Source organism: Brachyhypopomus gauderio, chromosome 1, assembly GCF_052324685.1.
Source record: "Brachyhypopomus gauderio isolate BG-103 chromosome 1, BGAUD_0.2, whole genome shotgun sequence".
Classification (NCBI taxonomy): domain Eukaryota; kingdom Metazoa; phylum Chordata; class Actinopteri; order Gymnotiformes; family Hypopomidae; genus Brachyhypopomus; species Brachyhypopomus gauderio.
The window spans coordinates 5,436,895-5,456,693 of NC_135211.1; the positions used below are offsets into that span (position 1 = coordinate 5,436,895).

At 40.8% G+C, this 19,799-nt stretch overlaps 1 protein-coding gene and 1 long non-coding RNA gene across 2 annotated transcripts in view; both read left to right on the forward strand.

Moving 5' to 3' along the window:
* Positions 1-246: 246 nt before the first annotated feature.
* Positions 247-2,584, forward strand: LOC143526075 (uncharacterized). The gene is made up of 4 exons (XR_013133815.1): positions 247-309; positions 1,007-1,117; positions 1,240-1,369; positions 1,451-2,584. It is a non-coding gene; the product is annotated as an uncharacterized LOC143526075 (long non-coding RNA).
* A 6,925-nt stretch (positions 2,585-9,509) lies between these two features.
* Positions 9,510-19,799, forward strand: part of LOC143524272 (hemicentin-1-like) — a 30,826-nt gene continuing 20,536 nt past the window's right edge. Inside the window, exons 1-7 of the mRNA XM_077018270.1 lie at positions 9,510-9,543; positions 11,098-11,194; positions 11,322-11,386; positions 16,994-17,341; positions 17,432-17,665; positions 18,559-18,900; positions 19,002-19,211. Coding sequence (XP_076874385.1) covers positions 11,335-11,386; positions 16,994-17,341; positions 17,432-17,665; positions 18,559-18,900; positions 19,002-19,211 — 1,186 coding nt within the window. The 5' untranslated portion in view covers positions 9,510-9,543; positions 11,098-11,194; positions 11,322-11,334. The remainder of the gene's footprint in view (positions 9,544-11,097; positions 11,195-11,321; positions 11,387-16,993; positions 17,342-17,431; positions 17,666-18,558; positions 18,901-19,001; positions 19,212-19,799) is intronic.

A 19,799-nucleotide genomic window follows, 5' to 3' on the forward strand; every position in this document is an offset into this window, starting at 1 on the left:
AAAGTGCAGAAAGAGTAAAAGAGGAATATGATCTGCTCATGAAATGCTGGGATAAGCATCTTATGATGCAACATTCTGTTCTTGTGTCACAATATTCACACATATTTGATGGAAAGGGAAGGAGAGAGTTAGAAGATTTGGACTTGGGGTTAAGGTTGTTCATTCTTTTGAAATGAACAGACAGAAAAGGGGAAGGAAACCAATTCTGCTTGTGTGCAATGAGTCAGACTCCATTATTCTGATACACACAGACCACACACTGCACTGCACATATCGAATATGATAAAACTGAGGTTTACACCACAAAATGTAAGTATATAATCAAAACTATCCTGTAAGAAACTGTGCTGTCAAAACTGTGACATATAAAATCAAAATAGCATCCAAAATAGACACAGAAAGGAAGAAGCATTTCTAATCTGATGTTTCATTTGCTATTTTTATTCAAGGCTTGGAACTTATCTTGGTATTGATCTTGTTTTACATGACCGTGGATCCAAAATCTTGTTTATCATAATTCTGTTACATAACACAGGTTTGAATATTATGTATCTTAATGTACAATATTATTGTGTGGTTTTTGTCACTAAAGAGTTTCAAACCCATATCATGCTTAATCAATGATTAGATTGGCTTTATGTTAGTGTGTAAAGATCATTCATAAGAAGTGATGTTTGTGAAAGTTTAGAAATAACAGAATCAATGAAGATCTTTTAGCTTAGAAAGAAGCTAAAGAGCCAGTTCTTCACTGATGTAAACCTAGATGTGAAGCCTAGAAGTCCATATGTGAGTGTTTGTTTAAACAAATATTGTCATAGTGCCAGTTTAATGGTTCATAAAGTGTTCTGTATATTTTGAAAAGAAACTAGATTATAAAAAAAGATTAAATGTGCTCTGTGAAAGGTCCACATTTCATGAAATTAAAAGTATCAAATCTCCTCTGTCCCTCCTTTCTCCTGTTTCAGCATCTCATGGTCAGATGGTCACTGTGACATTTTATCCACAGGTTGTTTGTGCACTGCAGGGTTCATATGCTGTTATACACAGAACATCACAAACACAAGGGGAGTCATAGACGGGAGAAACACAGGGGCAGGAACAGCGATAGAGACAAACGGTAACAAACAGTGGCATAAAGGGAAACAAGGGGTTTGGCAAATATATGGGGACAGGTATGCAGACAGATACAGGAACTGGGATAAACACTGTATTCTGTTGCTTCCATGGTCGACATCCCAGTGCCCAGTGGGGGGTGCAGCCCTGTAGAGGCAGCAGCAGGCTGAGGTCTCTGAGGACCCAGGAAGGCCATGGCAGAGAAAGAGGAATGATGGGCACCATCCAGGGGGGCACAGAGGAGCTTCTGGAGAGCGTAAGCTGACCTTCATCGCCTTGTGGGACGCACGACCAGCCCTGCACCACATGCTCATAGATGCCTCCTTCTCTTCCTCAGAATGGGACCACCTACTGGCCTTAGAAAAGCATGTGCCAGCCTGGGAAGGATGCATACCAATGACCCCCTCCTCCTCTACCTCCTTTTCTGAGGTTCTGGAGGGTTCCTCTATCTCCGCATCATATGGAGGACCAGAGATGGGGACTTGAGTTTGGGACTCGTACTCGAGTCGCACTTAAGTCGCATATACAGTGACTTCAGACTCGACTTAGACTTGCAATCAAAAGACTTCCAACTCGACTTGGACTTGTGATTTGAGACTCATGAGCAATCTTTTATTTGTAATGATCTTCTGTGTTTCATTTGACAATTTCTTCTCCGCCTGTCTGTATCCTTTTCACTTTCCGCTGACATAACGTTTTCAGCATGCGGACGCTCGCGCCGGTCGCGACGCGTCAAGTATAAACATATACTTTACGTGACACAAATGCATGTGCCGCAAACCATCGCTATCCTGGCAGCGCCGGTGAGGACGCTCGCTTTTGTTTCACCATTCATAATAAAGTTTTGGGTACAAAAACGCTGCACAAGTAGCAAATAGAAGAGCAGCAAACTGCAGAGTGTGTGGCATAAAAATACAGGACGCTGATTCAACCACATCTAATTTTATTCGCCACCTGAAAACCCACCCAGAAAGGTTAGTCACTGCCTGAAAGGTTATTAGCATTTGCTACAAACAAGCTTAGCGTCACAGTTAGTGTGTTACTTATCACAACCTAATGTTTACCCAGTTAGCTTGGTATTGACTTGCCACCAGTGCACCAGTAGAGAGGGTGTCTAGTCATGGACAGTGTTGCCATAGTTACTTTGAAACAGTAATCCGACTACTGACTACTTCTTTAAAAAGTAACTAAGTTAGATTACTTTTAGTTACTTTCAGCAGAGGCTGATCACTATGGAGAGGGAACAGTACCAATTGGAAATGTAATCGCTACTAGGCAAAAATGGAAATACAATCCACAAAATGCATTGATTTTCCATACAAACATGCAGAATACGTGCCATAATGAAATGCAAAAGCACTATTACATTTATATGTTATTATGATCGTGTTGTATTTTATTGCTATCTACCTTTATAAAGCACTTTGTGATAAAATCTAGATAAGTGCTATATAAATAAAGTTTTACTTTACTTTACTTTACTTACATTACGTTTCAATGCACTTTATCTCTTTATTGAAAAACAATACACAAGAATTAGCATTCAAAATGTAATACAGCTCGAAATGTAATCACGGCACTGAGGTATTGCTTTTCACCGTACGGTATTTCTGACATAAATGTCTCCTTTAAATGTAATGATCACGAGATTGATTTAAACACTGATGTGATGAAAACATGCCACAATGAAAAGTAAAAGCTCCAGTGTGTGTGGATTTGTATTTAAAGAAAGAAACGCTGAATTCGTGCCAGAAGCCACCTTGAAATGCAATCGACTGAACGTCATTGTATTCCATTGTGTGTCTCTGCGAAGCTGTATTCGTGCCAGAATGAAATCTACAGTTACAGACGACTACGTGCTTAACTTAATTAAGCTGAAGGTGCTGGACAATATTGAAAATGGACCTTGAAAGTGTCGTACATGTGCTTGAATTCCACCTTGTAAAGGTGGATGAACCCTGCAAACAGAGCTGAAGAGTGGAACGTGACCTCGACCGGCCACAGCGGAGCCCCCGCGATTGCTACTCGTATTTTCCAGATTATAAACCGCTACTTATTCCCTCACGCTTTGAACCATGGGACTTATAATGAGGTGTGGCTTTTCTGCAGATGTTTCTTCACCCGTCAGGGGTGGAACAGGAAGTTAATCAGGTGGTAGGACAAAGTTGTAAATCAAAGAAGAAAGTGCTCATTTTCATTTAACACATGCAAGCAGCAGGCACCACGGAGAATTTTTTCCCCTCGTTTGGACACTCATAAAAACGCTACAGATGATATTCCGGAGTTACAGTGATTTTAACTTAGTTCATTGAGCACTAGTTTTGTCCTAACTAGATATTTAGACATAATGCTGCTGTAATACTGCAAAGTCGTGGTCAGAGGTGAACTTCGTATAGCCAGTGTGTATTTTATTTAAAATAATTAACACCCTTGAGCCAGTGTGGCTTTGGACATAGATAATTCCATGCCGTTTGCTGTGATGGATATTTAAAGTCTAGCTCTTATTTATGCATAGAAACATAAATCGACAATATAATCTGTAGCGTCTTTATGTGCAGATAAACGGAATTCAACACAACACCAGCCGAAAGACCTTACAGGCATGAACTCTGAACTGACAGGCACCGTTCAGAAACTGATCAGTTCAGTTAAATGTACAATGAGTCCATAGTTCCCCCTCCCCTATAACATGAAAATGACTACCAGTTCTGCCAATACTCACTTTATTGACATGTATTTTAACCGGAACATCAAAAATGACACTGGCATTTGTAAACTTTTTCTTGAAATAAAAAATAAATAAGACAGTCTTTCTGTTCAACTCCGCCCACTTACAGGGTTGCCAACTCTCACGCATTGAGCGAGAGACACACGCATTTGACTGTCTTCACACACCACACTTCCGATATCTCACGCCGAAAAAAAAATCTAGTTTATTTACCTCTGATCCACATCTACGATTCAACGAGTCACTAGTTCGCTCTGGCGCCAATCACCGGCGATCGATCTATCGCAATATAATACTGAATTTAGTCCATTTTACACCCCGCCTGATAACAATTCACGTTCGCCACCCCCCCCTTCCCCCTTTTTTTCAGATTTGACTTTGTGTTTTTGAAGGTAGACAGCACTCTGTCGCCAGCACAGAGTGTACAACGGACCTTAATGTTGTCATCCTTAGCCGAAATAAAATCAAAATAATGCCTGTATTTCCAGCTGCTAAAGGCGAACCTCTCTCCTTCCATATTGTTCACATCTGACTTTGGCGCTGCAGAGCAGAGATGACGTAACCGCGTAAGAAACGTGTAGCCAAAAAATGAGAATGAATAAATATAACCTACGTTCCCCCGAAATGCAGAAATAGTAACGCACGATGTTTTAGATAAGTAACTTTAATCTGACTACTAGTTTTTAAATAGTATAGTTGCATTAGACTACTCGTTACTGAAAAAAGTAGTCCGACTACAGTAACGCATTACTAAGTAATGCGTTACTGGCATCACTGGTCATGGACAGTGGTGGACGAAGTACACCAATTATGTACTTGAGTAAAAGTTCAGTTACCTTGCATTGAATATTACTCAAGTAAAAGTAAAAGTATTCACCTCAATTTTTTTACTTGAGTAGAAGTACAAAAGTATCTGCCTTCAAAAATACTTAAGTAAAGTAAAAACCTTTTTTTTCTTAGCGTCACATTAAAACCCCTAGGCCTACTCGATCAACAGGTGAACAGGAAACAGTGCCTTACATTTGCCTAGCAAACACAAAATACACAAAACTAGCCTATATTAGCCTATCCTCACGACATTCATTTCCAAACTTATCCATATTAATAATTCACACTAAAAAGGTAGACAAGTAGACAAACCGTTTAATATGAAAACATAATTCACCACCAAACAGAACAATAATTTCAAACCGGCCACTTCAGTCCTAGCTTGGGGGACTTTTTCTGAGGTTCTACGTTGTCCACCACATGGTGGGACAGGGAAGCTAGAAGCTCTAGCACCTAGAACTAGAACTGTGTGCAGCCCAACCAACTGAACTCATAATATTAAACTTGGATAATCAATAATAATTAATATAATAATAATGAGGGTTGCCAACTCTCACGCAATGAGCGTGAGACACACGCATTGAATGTCTTTACCAGAGATCGTCTTCACACGCTCACACGACATACATCCAATTTCTCACACTGAAAAAAAATCTAGTTTATTAACCTCTGATCCACATCTATGATTCAATGAGTTACTAGTTCGCTCTGGCGCCAACCACCAATGATCGATCGATCGCGATATAATACTTAATTTGTGTTTACACTCAATAAACAATTTACACTCGCCGCCACCCCCACCTCCCCCCGCCAACATTTTATACACATGCCTCCGCCCCGCCCCCCCCCCAACCCTGATAATAATAATTTTTATAATGATTTTAATAATTTTGCTTTGCCTCGCTCATATTTGTTTGTCTTCGCCTCCCTCATAGGAATTAATTGCGAAGTTCGCTTCGCTTGGCCTAATTCGCGTGTATGTGTCCCCGGTTTTAACGTTTGATGTGGGAGTCTGTGTTAAACTGCCAGTTAGCATCTCCACAGATTGCAATTTGGGTACTAGCACACTGATTTGGATAAAAGCATCTGTTAAATGTAGTGTACTTCAATGTGATATAATTAACCGGGGTATATAAACCACCCTGTTGGTAGTACTGATCTAATGGCGAACTTACTTCGATGTGTTTTTTTCAAGTTTGACGGCGAGTTCATAAATGATGACAGCGATGTGTTCTTCGGAATGCAGAGGAGGAATACGAATCATTTTTCTTTTCGAGGAATTCAAACAATTGGGCTAAATAAGGCCAGGGGTGTTGAGGAAAGCCATCTGTTGCAGCCATGTCAGATCCTCAGCCAATTAGCGTACAAATCTTAATCGCTTACTGAGGGCTGACTGGTTATAGTCTGTGACATGGTACACTTTGACCTTTCGATATTTTATTAAGCATTGATTTAAAAATGAAAAAGGAATGAGATGTTTCTGTAAATGTAACGAAGTGAAAAGTAAAAATTTCGCTTTGAAATGTAGTGAAGCAAAAAGTTTCGCTTTGAAATGTAGTGAAGTAAAAGTATAAAGTCTTACCAAATAAAAGTACTTGAGTAAAGTACAGATACATGAAAATGTAACTTAAGTACAGTAACGAATTACATTTACTTAGTTACTGTCCACCACTGGTCATGGAGGCCTCATAATGCGCCCTCACCAAGCCAGGCTAAGTGCAAGTACCCTGTCAATCCTGATCTTTTTAAAATGTAATGTGTTAGTTGCATAAACATTTTCCTTGTGTTGGGACACTGACAGACACCTTGAAGTTCAAATAGATTGTGTTTGATTCAGTTCAGACAAAAAGTTGTTACTGCAGGGCTTTTTATGTCAGAATCATTATTATTGCAAAATTTGATGTTTGATGTTTTTAATTTTTATTTTATAATCACTAATTTGGTTGCTATTTTCTTTATATGCAGACCTTTCATATATATAGTTTAAAAAATCTGATTATTAAAAAGATTTCATTTTTTTTCACAGCCCTCCTTTATCTTTTAGAACAAAATATAGCATATTCTACTGAAAGAAGAGAATATTGTAAAATATCAGTTTTGTAAGAAAAATACTTTTTGGAGAAAAATACAGATATAAACTTTATCTGGAAAACATTTGAGTGTGTACGTGCTCTTTTAAATTGTAATTATTTTGTATTTTTAAGCTATTATACATCAGAAGTGTCATAACAGACCATTACAACTATAAGGTGATTTGCGACTGCAGTGTCACTCAAATATTTGGGACTTGACTTGGACTTGAGGCCAAAGACTTGAGACTTGACTTGGACTTGAGAACAAAGACTTGGATACTTGACTTGGACTTGAGAACAAAGACTTGGATACTTGACTTGGACTTGCAAAAAATGACTTGTGAGCATCTCTGTGGGGGACAGAACTCCCGATTCTCAATGTTACATGCCTGGACATTCTTTTTTTTTGTGCTAGAGGTTTGTTTTACAGGCTATCCACTAGAGGGCAATGTGAGAAGATGAGATGGAGGATGTGATGCTTACCTGTGATGATGTGGCGATAGGATTGGCTACCTGAGGGTGTGGTGTGTGATCAGGAGGAAGAGAAGAGCACACTGACACACACACACAGAAGGGGACAAAATACGTAATGTAGCATTGAATCTACATTCCTTTACTATAACCCCCAGCGCAGAGGTAAAGAACTTAGGCGTCACAATTGACCCAGATCTCTCGTTCGATTCACACATTAATAATATAACTAGGGTAGCGTTCTTTCACTTATGCAACATTGCTAAAATTAGAGATATATTAAATACTAGTGATACGGAAAAACTAATCCATGCATTCATATCCTCTCGCCTAGATTATTGCAATAGTCTTCTAGCTGGATGTTCTGGTAAATCGATAAACAAACTCCAGCTGGTTCAGAATGCAGCAGCGCGAGTTTTAACGAGAACTAAAAAATTTGATCACATTAGTCCTGTACTATCGTCATTACATTGACTGCCAGTTAGATTCCGTATTGACTATAAAATACTTTTATTAACATATAAAACACTGCATGGCTTAGCTCCAGAGTATCTTAGTGAACTTATTGATCATTACAACCCAGCACGTTCACTTTGTTCACAGGACGCAGGCTTATTAACTGTTCCTTGGATCAAAAAGATCACAGCAGGTGGAAGAGCCAGCTCTTTTAAAGCTCCACAACTGTGGAATGATCTTCCTGCCTTTATTCGGGACTCAGACACAGTCTCAATGTTTAAAACTCAACTAAAGACTTATCTGTTTAGTTTGGCCTTTGAATAATCTGTTACATATTTACCACATCACATATCTTTCTTCTCTGAGGTTCACTTGGGGAGTAACACTGGACCCATAGTACTGTTAACCTTGTAAATCCTGTAAAGCGCTTTGTGACAACATATGTTGTGAAAAGCGCTATACAAATATATTTGATTTGATTTCACCACATAACTTGTGTCATGATGTGAGTCGTTGTGTGGTTGTCGTGTCCTTGTGGTTTGTCCTTGTGGTGCTGCAGCTATAAGAAGACTTAACCTCTGACTCATTCTGGCTACTTTTGCATGTTGCTGTTGGTCATTCCAGCTGCTGGTAGTGGGAGCTGTAAGACTGCTCTCTCTTATAGGCTCCATGCAGGTGTCTGTGTGAAGCATTTCTTCATGTACACTTCTGTATTTCCTAATCCAGGGTTGTATATGGTAATGGTCTTTAAATGTCTTCATGGCCTTGTTCCTCTTTACCTTTGTGAAATGATTGTTAGATATTTTCCAGTGAGGTCTCGCATGCCTTCAAACAGCAATCTCCTGGTGCTTCCTAAAACCTGGTTAAAGATTGGCAAGGATGCTTTTAGCCACCATAGCCCAAAGCTATGGAACTTTCTTCCTGAGAAGCTCAGAGACATTTTCATCCTTGTACAGCATCAAGAAGTTTAGAGCTGCATTTAGTTAAGGAACTTCGATGGTTAATTATTACTACTTTATCACATTATTTTACTTAATTACATTTTATATTTGTTCTTCAAATCATTTTAATAGTTTCAGCATTTTTTTTTTGTTGCATGGCACAAACAGCCAGAGGCAGGGGTTGAGCTAAGAAGTCTTTAATGTTCGTAGCACAGTGAATGAGACGTGCAGCTCAAGTGACTAAACACTAATGAAAGCTACTCTCAGAAGTCCAATGTAGTATGCAATAGTAGTCCAATGTGGACGCAAGGTCTGAGCGTCAACAAAGAGGAATCCGCAGCACTGAACCTGCGGGTTAATAAAGGGAGCAGGTCACAGGAATTCAAATGATGGTGGTTGGGAATGAGGGAGCGTTGTGTTCTGGGTATGTCTGGAAGTGGCCTACTCTGACAATAATTTTATTACATTATTTTAAAATATTTTTGTTTTCTTCTACAATTTTAATAATCGTAATTTTATTATTTTATTACCTTGTTTTATTATTTTTTTCTTATATTTATTCTGTAAAGAACTTTTAGTTGCATGTAAGTATGATTTTCCCAGGTCTAGAGACCCTGAGATCTATTGACCTTCCCCTGGGGAGACGTGCCCTTGGAGGGGGCTCTGTTATGATGTGTCCTGGGGAGTCTTGACCCACGTGGTTCCAAAACATTGTGTATGTATCTTGTGTTGATCATCATTTTGCCTGCTGATTTTTTTCACTCCTTTCAAATGTGACACAAATTTGGTTCTTGTAATTGAATTTACACAGAAAAGGGAAGGAAACCAGAACTGTGTCATTATCTATGACATAAGGTATTACCCAACCCACCCACACACACTGTCTGATGTGTCCACTGAGAAAGTAAAACACAAAGACCATCCACAACAGAAGGTAAGTAACTTTGTTTTCTTGTCCAGTTCGATTTATATAAATGTGCAGAGTAGAAGGCAAAAATCACAATGAGTATCTCAAATAATTCGAAATCTAAAAGTAAAAAGTTAAAAGCATTTAAATGTAATGTTGGACAAAATCTGGCATATGAAATGTTTTTGTCTTTGGTCACCACTGCTCTGTACATCAAAATGCCATGATAGATCTTTCATGCAGATGTGAATGATTTAAAGGAGTCGTTTTGGTCTTGACACACCAGAAGAGGGGTGTGGAGGTGAGAGTAGAGCTGGGTTACAGCTGAACTGAGGTCAGTTAGAGTGGGTGTGGAGGTGAGAGTAGAGCTGGGTTACAGCTAAACTGAGGTCAGTTAGAGTGGGGTTAGATTTGGAGCTGGGTTAAAGCTGATTTCAGATTATTTCTATTTTAGTGCTACATTTCTGAGATTAACAATATCTGACAGTCATGCTAATGTATTGCCTTGTATACCAGAAGACTTGCTGGCACCTTGAACTAATGTGAAGCTAAGCATTGCATCGAGTAAATGCTTTTTCATCAACAATTTTATCAGAACTAGCTATGGTTTTTCCATTTTATTGCAGACACCAAAAGTTCCAAACATTTGTTACCCTCACAGTGCCTCCTCCCTGCATCTTGTGGTGGGGTCTCAGTGTGTGTGCTGATCCTGCCCACACACAGGAACACCCACTCATACATTTCTTTTAATAAGTTTTTCTTCTGAGCCGGGGAGAGTTAGTGTGTGAGCAGACAGAGCTAGACTGGAGAAACATGTCCCTTGATCTGTCTGACTAGATAAATGGAAAATTTATCACAAACCAGTCTGTTTTAACCAGAGGTGGACATTCCAGGTTCAGAAAGTAAAAGTCCTCAACAAGATTTTGCTCAGCCTTCCTGGATTTTCTTGATTGCACTAATTGTTTTTTTTAGAAAATCCAGCAAACAGTTACACTATATAAAGTGCATTTACATCTATCAAATTAAACTAAATTCTCTCAACCTGAGACAACTGGTTTGTTCACAACAGTAATAAACTTAACAATAAAGCCTCTATTCTTAATTAAATAAATCAAATACCCAGTCTGGTAGACATTCAGGAAGTATTTTCTTAAATAATGTTTATATCTCCACCTTGAAAACGTTAATTTTTCTTTGGCTTGCTCCTGACTCGCCATTTCTGCCTCTTTTCCGTTTGTGTCGTGTGGCACTGGTGTGCTTCGGCGCGCATGTAAAAACACTGGCTCTGATTGGCTACCACAACGCTGCCTTAGCCAATCGCTTACTGACTTGTTAAGTTAAACAGGTGTTACACTGAGAACTGTGACCTATCGAGATCTGTTACTCCTCACGAGCCTGAGCCTGTCACGTTACTGCCCCTGACCCCTGACGTCTGTGGATCTTCGTGGGTGTGGATGTGTCTGAGTGTTCATCGGTCTCACCAGTGGCTCGTCTCATGATCACTCGGGGCTTATGTTTTTTGTCTATTTAAAACACCTGGAACTGGAACTCCAATGTTTGCATTTATCTCACTCTCTGTAGTGAACCCACCTCCATATTCACCCACTTGTAGCACCACGTTCACAACCCCTCATCCTCCTCGTCAAAGTAGCTTTGCAGTGCAACTATTTAAGAAATTGTAAGTATTAGTTTAATAATTATGAAAATTTGATTAACATATTTAAAAATCTTTAAAATTCGTATATAGTTCTGAATTTTCACTGAATATAAAGTTTACATCAAAATTGTTCCACTCTTTCATTTAGACCAAACAGAACCATGGGCTATAAATGTGGAATTGTGTCCCTGATCATCCTGCTGTTTGTTCCAGGTAGGATCTCTCTGCTTTCACTCAGTTGTATGTAGTTTAAACAGTGGTTCTTTGCCTTTACTGAGCAACCTGGACACACCCATTAAACCCACTGCAGAGGTGAACAGTTAATCTAAAAGGCCCAGAGTGGCTGCAGCTGTTGGACAAACTCTGGTCTGTGATGTCTTGTTTTTGTTCAGGTCTAAAGTCAAAGTCAAATGTATTTATATAGCAATTTTTACAACATACAGTGTAGTGAGTAGTGAGGACACACTACCTAGGTTGGGATTAGGAAAATACCTTGGGAGGACCAAGACTGAAAATAGAACCCATCTTTCATTGGGTGGCCCAGGTAGTAACAGTCCAACCAGTAATGCCTGAGGTCAAGATGTTCACCTGGGGAGTAACACTGCAGTTGGAGCCTACAATTCCAGTATCATTGCTCTGACACGGAATGAAAACCTGGCATTCATCACAAGACATTTACATTGACAATATCAACACCAAGAACTTTCATTCTAGTTACCTTATACTTAGCCTGATTGTGTGATTTATGTGTAACTTGTGTATTAGTCTGTATAATTTGTTTTTGTGTAATTTGTGTGCTCATTAGGGATTTGGACCCATAGTACTGTTAACCTTGTAAATCCTGTAAAGCGCTTTGTGACAACATATGTTGTGAAAAGCGCTATACAAATATATTTGATTTGATTTGATTTGATTAATGCTGGTGAGGGAGGCAGGAAGCCTAGACAACCATATGTTTTACTGGCTTTTATTTAGCCAAGAAGCTGCACAGTTAGTGCTTCTCACATGTAACACATTAACTAAGCTAGACCTAACACCCAAGAGGACTGAACAAAGACAAGCACCATTAACAATATCAACAGACATATATATACTTTAAAATAAATGAGCCCCTAGTGTATGGCATGACATTGATGATATAAGACACAGGTGAGACGGATGAACACACACCCAAAGTAAATATATCTATGGGCAATAACCAGATGCAGACCTCTCGTACACACACCCAAGGGAGGGGTCCAGGGCTACTTTATGACACATCCCTTTTAGTTCTACACTGAGTGGTCTGTCCAGTGTAGATGATGGATCTCAGCTAATTACATTTACATTTACGGCATTTAGCAGACGCTCTTATCCAGAGCGACATACAAAGTGTTTTGCATCTGATCACAAAATTCATCCTAGGTAATAAAACAGATAGGCCAGAATTCAAGAAAACCTGGAGTAAGACTTCTACTAAACTACAGGAGTCATAGTCTTTACCTAGTGTTTTGCAAGTTAGGGTTAGGGTTAGGGTTAGGCTAACCCTAACGTTTACCAAGAAGCACAAATAACCATAGACAGACATACAATTTAAGGACAACGGCGAGTGCTATCTCCTGAGTTAGTGCTCAAACAGGTGAGTCCTCAGTCTACACTTGAAGACAGCAATAGACTCTGCAGTCTGAGCGGCTAATGGAAGATTGTACCACCATCTTGGAGCCAGGACAGAGAATAGTCTGGAGCTTTGTCTTCCATGAGACTTTAAGCATGGAGTTTTGAGTTGAGCCAAGCTTGAGATTCTGAGTGCTCGCTGTACAGATTGGCTTTTGACCATGGACATCATGTAGTGAGGGGCTAGTCCATTTTTGGCTTTGTAAGCCAGCATCAAGGTTTTATATCTGATGCGTCCCGCTACTGGAAGCCAGTGAAGAGAGCGTAGCAGAGGAGTAACGTGAAAACTTGGGGAGATTGAAGAACAGTTGTGCTGCAGCATTCTGAATTAGTTGTAGAGGTCTGATGAACCGTAGAGGAAGACCTGCAAGTAGGAAATTGCAGTAGTCCAGCTTTGAGATGACTAGAGACTGCCCAAGCACTTGAATAGCTTCCTGTGAAAGGAAGGGTCGCATTCTCGGTATGTTGCAGAGCAGAAATCTGCAGGATCTTCAGCTTTGAAACATGTGTTGAGAAGTACAACTGGTTGTCCAACCTTACTCTCAGGCTTCAAGCAGTTTCTGATGGTGATAAGAAGGTGTTCTCAAAGGAAACTGATGTCATTGTTTGGGGTTCCTGGAATGTACAGAAGCTCAGTTTTGCTAGGGTTGAGCTTCAGGTGGTGAGCAGTCATCCATGAAGCAATATCTGCCAAGCATGCCGAGATACGCCCAGAAACCTGGGTGTCAGAATGAGGGAAGGAAAGAATTAGCTGGGTGTCATCAGCATAGCAATGATAAGAGAAATCATGAGACAAGATAATGAGAAGAGGGCCTAGGTCTGAGCCTTAGGGGACTCCAGTGGAGAGTTTACATGGATTGGATGTGGATCCTCTCCATGTTACCTGATAGAAATGGTCTTCTAGATATGACTGGAAGCATTTCCAAGCAGAGCCAGTCACACCGAACAGAGAGGAGGATGTTGTGGTTGACCATGTCAAAGGCTGCAGAAAGATCTAGAAGAATTCAAACTGATGATAGCTTGTTAGCCCGTTTGAAGCCAGACTGATTAGGATCATGGAGTTGGTTCTGGGTAAGGAAGAGAGATAATTGGTCATAGACTGCTTGTTCCTGAATTTTTGATAGAAAAGGAAGAAGTGATACTGGTCTGTAGTTGTTCATGTCAGAGGTGTCAAGTGTTGCTGTTTTCAAGATTGTACCACTCTTGCCATCTTGAACACGGTAGGTAACTAAGGAGTTGTTGATGATTGCTGAGAATAATGGAAGGAGATCTCTTAACATATTCTGGAAAAGAGTGGAAGGAATTGGATCCAGCAGGCATGTAGTAGGATTGCTGGAATTCAGAAGTTAATGTATCTTGTCTGAGGAGAGAGGAGAGAAAGAATCCAAGGAGTTGAGTGTTGGTTTAGAGATACTAGTAGGAATGTTGTGAACTGGGGAGAAGGACTGACGGACTGCTACAATCTTCTCTTCAAAGAAGATGACAAAATCCTCAGGAGTGAGAGAGGATGGAAGAGTGGTGAGGGAGGGATAAGGAGAGAAGAAAAAATACTGAATAGCTTGTGTGGGTTGGATGCAAATTATTCAAATTTCTTTCTTTCTTTCTGCTGACTTTGCTGATGTGACTTCCAATGAGAATTTTGAAAGGAGAGATTAATTTGAGCTGAGGTCTGAATCTAGGCGCCTTTTCTTCCACCTCCTCTCTGCAGTTCTTAGATCTCTTCTGTAACTGCGTAACACTTAGCAGCCAGGGGTGGATGGGACAGATCTCTTAAGCCTGGGGGAGGGAGGACACAGAAGACTGATGGACGAAGAGAACGTAGAGAAGAAAGTATTGATAATTGTGTCCTGTGAGAGCAGTGGCGGACTTAGCAATTTGGGGGCTCAAGGCGAATTTAGCTAGGGGGCCCATCAACATTAATATGCAAGAAATAAGTTAAGCCCGGTTCACACTACACAATTTTAGGCTGGTTTTTCAGTCGCCGACTGTTTTTGTAGATCGCCGACAGAAACTGTGGTCAGAGGCAAATCGGCGATCAAGACGCTCGCCGAGTGGTCGCCGACTCATCGCAGACGACCGGCAGATATCTAGCATGTTTAATATCTAGCCCAGTCGGCGACTGAGTCAACAGCAGTGTCTAGCTACAGCCAATGGGAACGCGGAGAGACAACCGCGGCACCGCTGAAAATATCACTGAAGAATGCACAAAAACTTTCAAGAATGCTTTCAAAACAGTAACCCAGCAAACACACAAAATCCTCACCTTTCTTACAACTTTACTACAACACTGTGTTTAAGTTATTGTGACAGCACTGGAGAAATAGTGTGATTGATTATATATATGTTCACTGCAACGGAGAGATGAAATAATTCTGGCAATTTTGGACTATGGAGTGTTTAAACGGTAAAAAATAATAATAATAATACCGAAAATGTGGAGTACATGTACATTTTTTTCTTTTACGTGGTGTTGCTGGTTCTCGCGAGAGTTTCGTTTTCGTGTTCTCGTGTTTTTGGACGGCAGCCAGATGAGTCGGCGATTCCCCAGTCGTTTAATTCGTGAGCCCGCGTCGCCGATCAGTCATGTAGTGTGAAAGCCACAACAACTGAAAGACTCGCGATTACAGCACAACCAGTTGTGTAGTGCGAACGGCACAAAAACCTGATGACTGAAAAGTCATGTAGTGTGAACCTGGCTTTAGCTAGACAAGGGGGCCCTACAGTGGGAGGGGCCCAAGGCAATTGCCTAGCAACGCCTCTATGCAAAGACCGCCTCTGTGTGAGAGAGAAGACAGACAGGTGAGGAAGGTCAGACAAAATAGTAGCAGCAAGGGTTGAGGGATCGATGGAGTGTAAATTTGGGTGAAAGTAAGAAGTATGTATAGAGGAAGTGCCAGTGGAAATGGCAGGGAGGGAGAAGGATAGAAGGTGATCGTCTGACAGGTGAAGTGGGGTGACTGTGATGTCCGATGGCTCGTTTAAAAACCAGGTCTAGAATGTTGCCTGCTCTATGAGTCGGAGGGGACAGGTTGATGACGAGGTCAAATAACGACAGCAATGGAAGGATGCAAGATGAGGATGCAAGATGAGAATGAACGGGTTTGCTTCAATGGTGAATTGACCGAGGAGGGTGTCAAGTTCATCAATGAAGTTCGCAAGGGAACCTGGAGGGGGATAAATACCCATGATGTGAAGATTAGTGGGGTAGGATACAGTAATAGCATGGAACTCAAAGGAAGAAATTGAAAGAGCTGAGAAGGAGAGTTGGGTGAATTGCCACTCTGGAGATAACAGTAGACCTGTGCCACCTCCCCTTCCAAGGTGCCATCGAGAATGAGTGAATGAGAAGGCAGAGGACAGAGCAGCCGGAGTTGCAGAGTTCCCCGGAGTGATCCAGGTTTCGGTCAGAGCCAAGAAGTGTAGTGAGTGGGGAGATGCAAGAGCTGAGATGAAGTCAGCCTTCAGGACAGCAGTTTGGCAATTCCAGAGTCCTCCAGTCACTGTGATTGGAGTTTGTGGTGAACATTGTGGGTAAATTAGGTTTTTGGTGTTGTGATGACTATGCTGGTATCTATGACCTCTGTGGTATACATACACAGGAAAGAGCAGACATATTACACAGCTGTAGTCTTGATAATTTTAGGAACTAAGAGAAACCCTGCGTTTGATAGCATAGCAGGTGAGATGGATTATAATATTGAAAGACTTCACTCAGATATTGTGGGCCAAGACCATTTATATGTAACAGAAGAATTCTAAAATCAATTTGATATTGGTGGAACTGAGAGCCAGTAGATTGCTGAGAGAACAAGATTATTGTGGTTGGATTTTCTAGCCTAACCCTGTCTACCACTGTGTAACCCTGTTATGCATGCGTTTGGTCTCTCATAGAGATGAGGGTGGTCAAACCAAAATGGTCACTTTGGCCCTGTTCTATCACAGGCTGCCTAGTCTTCACAATGTTTGACCATCAGTAATAACTGTCAATCAATGCCACAAATCACTGTCAATTAAGCTATAACAACACCATTTTACACATCACAACCAAACAAGCGCTTCTGCAAAACCATTCATTTTATAAAACATGAGGGGATCAACTGACTGGGTTTTTTGCTCCTATAATTCTATGTCAGTTTTATTTTTTGTAATATGTTTCTGGAGTTTCAGTTTCTCTAGGTGACACTGTCAGGGTGACATGTCATCCTCAGACCATCTGTGCTCTGCGGGAGTCAACGGTGGAGCTGAAATGTTCTTACTCAAACATCGACACCACAACATTCTTTTGGTTCAGCCCAAAACAACAAACTAAATGGAGGAATGAGGACCATCCAGAGGATTTAGTGTTAGACTCAGACTACGCAGGGCGTGTGAGCTACACTGGGATCACAAAATCCAGCTCAGCTCTTAGAATAACAGACCTGAGAGAAAGAGACTCAGGAGAATATCACCTCATGCTCTTTACAGGAACAGGAGAGAAATATCACAGCTCAACAGCAGTCAACCTAACAGTTTCAGGTACTATAGCCTCTAATCTGCAGTTACAATTTAATTATATTCAGCTCATCTCTTCAGTGGTTAAAATAGTAAAAGTTAAACTCTATTCAGACCTGCAGGTGAGAGTGACCCCTGTCTCCAGACTGCAAGGACAAAATGCTCTCAACTGCATCACTTCCTGCACTCTGAACTTTAACAACGTCCAACGTTACTTCTGGTACAAGAATGGACAATATACAAAAAAGTACACAGATGACAACAATGCCTTTTATTTATCCAGTAGAGATGAAGGCACTTACTCCTGCTCTTTCATTGGCATTAATGATATTCTCTCCCCTCCAGTGTGTGAGTATGAATTTCTCCTCAGATTGGTTCATTATGGTGTTCATAGAGGTCTTAAAACTTTTTTGATATAACATTTTGATATAAGACATGACTGAATTCTGTGGAATGACTCTGTAACGATCTGCATGATGCAGAGCAGGGAGGCGGACACAAACGCTAAGGAGAGCGAGATTTATTAATCGGAATTCCATAAGCGGAGTCGTAATAACGGGCAGGGGTAATATCAGGCAGGCAGTCCGAACAAGAAATGTACACAGGCATGATGACACAATAAAACAAACGAGGCAGGGAACAAGAACAAGGAGTAAAACAAAGGAGAACGTAAATACCAGACGGCAGCGATGACAAGGATAGGTAGAACAAATGGCAGCGACGATAAAGGACATGCATGTACAAAATATCCGACACTAACATGGGAGACTCAGGGACTATAAATACACAGGACTGGACTAGACACAGGTGATAATGATGACAAGGGCGTGGCAGACAATGGGAAACCAGGGCAACAGACAAGCAGGGCGGGACTAACGGGCAAGGAACAACACAGACACGAGGGAACAGGGAAACCGGAGTGACAGCTAGGAGAGGGGGCGTAGCCCTACGTGACAGACTCCACTGACCATCACCACCACCTCACATCATCAGTGCAAATGCTGAGTCTCAATATATTCAGATCAGATATTGACTGGAGTCCTCACCTCTCTGTCTTCTGACTAACTAGACTGCATCCCAACAGGGCTGAAATAGTACAACTGTATAGTATTGAGGCTGATGTCAGAACTGTCAGGTCAGAGAGATAAAGGTCTGCATTATGATCATCTATCAATACTGCAGTCTCCTGACTCTCTCCCTGGGTTTCCCACACTTCATTTAACGACTTCTTACTGTTGCAGGTGTTTCTGATGAGCCATGTTGGAGTGTGAGCTACACAGACAGAAGAGTGTGTGTTGTGGAGGGATCATCAGTGGAGTTTCCCTGCACTTACTCACATCCCAGTGATGAGAAAGTTAATCACACATTCTGGTTTTATGTTCGTCCTAAAGAGAATCCACAGGACCTGAGTCTGGAAGAACAGTTTGCTGGTCGAGTGGAGTTTGTTGGAGATAAAGAGAGAAGCTGCACTCTGAGAATCAGAGATCTGAGGAAGAGTGATTCTGGAGAATATCGCTTTAAATTCAGCACTAAAGGGGGAGAGAATTTCAGTGGTAAACCAGGAGTCATTCTGATTGTTACAGGTACCTGTCCACACCAGGGCAGTTATTATCTTTTGTCAACTGAATCTACTCCTATGCTTATAAACTAGTAATAATAACAGTATACTGTTGCTATTATACAGATCTGCAGGTGAGAGTGAGCTCCACCCCAATATCAGAGGGACAGTCAGTAACACTGAGCTGCAGCACCACCTGCACTCTGTCCTACAACCCCACCTACATCTGGTACAAGAACGGACAGCATGTAACCCACAACCCCACCAAACACAACAAACTCTACCTGGAGTCAGCAGACAGTGGGGATGGACTCCAGTATTCATGTGCTTTAGGAGGTAACACAGTTCTCTGGAGGCCTGCATGCTGAAAAGGCATATACATGTTCATTAACCTTCAAATGTATGTTACACATTTTTAATTACTGTGGAACAATAAGGAAATATTAGTGTTTGTAACCACGTTGTAGGGGTTTCACCTACTAATCCTTTAAAAGTAGATATAATTTGTTTTACCTTAATTATTTATTTATTACTTAATTATTGTTTTACCTTAATCAGTCTCATTAATTTAGAATCAGTCTCATATTCTAATTATACCAGAACCACAAGTTTAGTTATCAACTAAAGGTAATTAATGGTTTGGTATCTGAAGGATTTAACTATGAATTCTCTGGAGGTTTTGGCATCAACCACTTTTGAATGACATCAACACAGACAATTTGGTGAAAATAAATGATACATTTATTTAAAACCAACTATTCTAAAACAAACAACATCAACAAGGATCAGTATATTTACAGTGATGACTGGGTATCTAGTGTGTGTGTGTGTGTGTGTGTCTGTGTGTGTGTGTGTGTGTGTGTGTGTGTGTGTGTGTGTGTGTGTGTGTGTGTGTGTGTGTGTGTGTGTGTGTGTGTGTGTGTG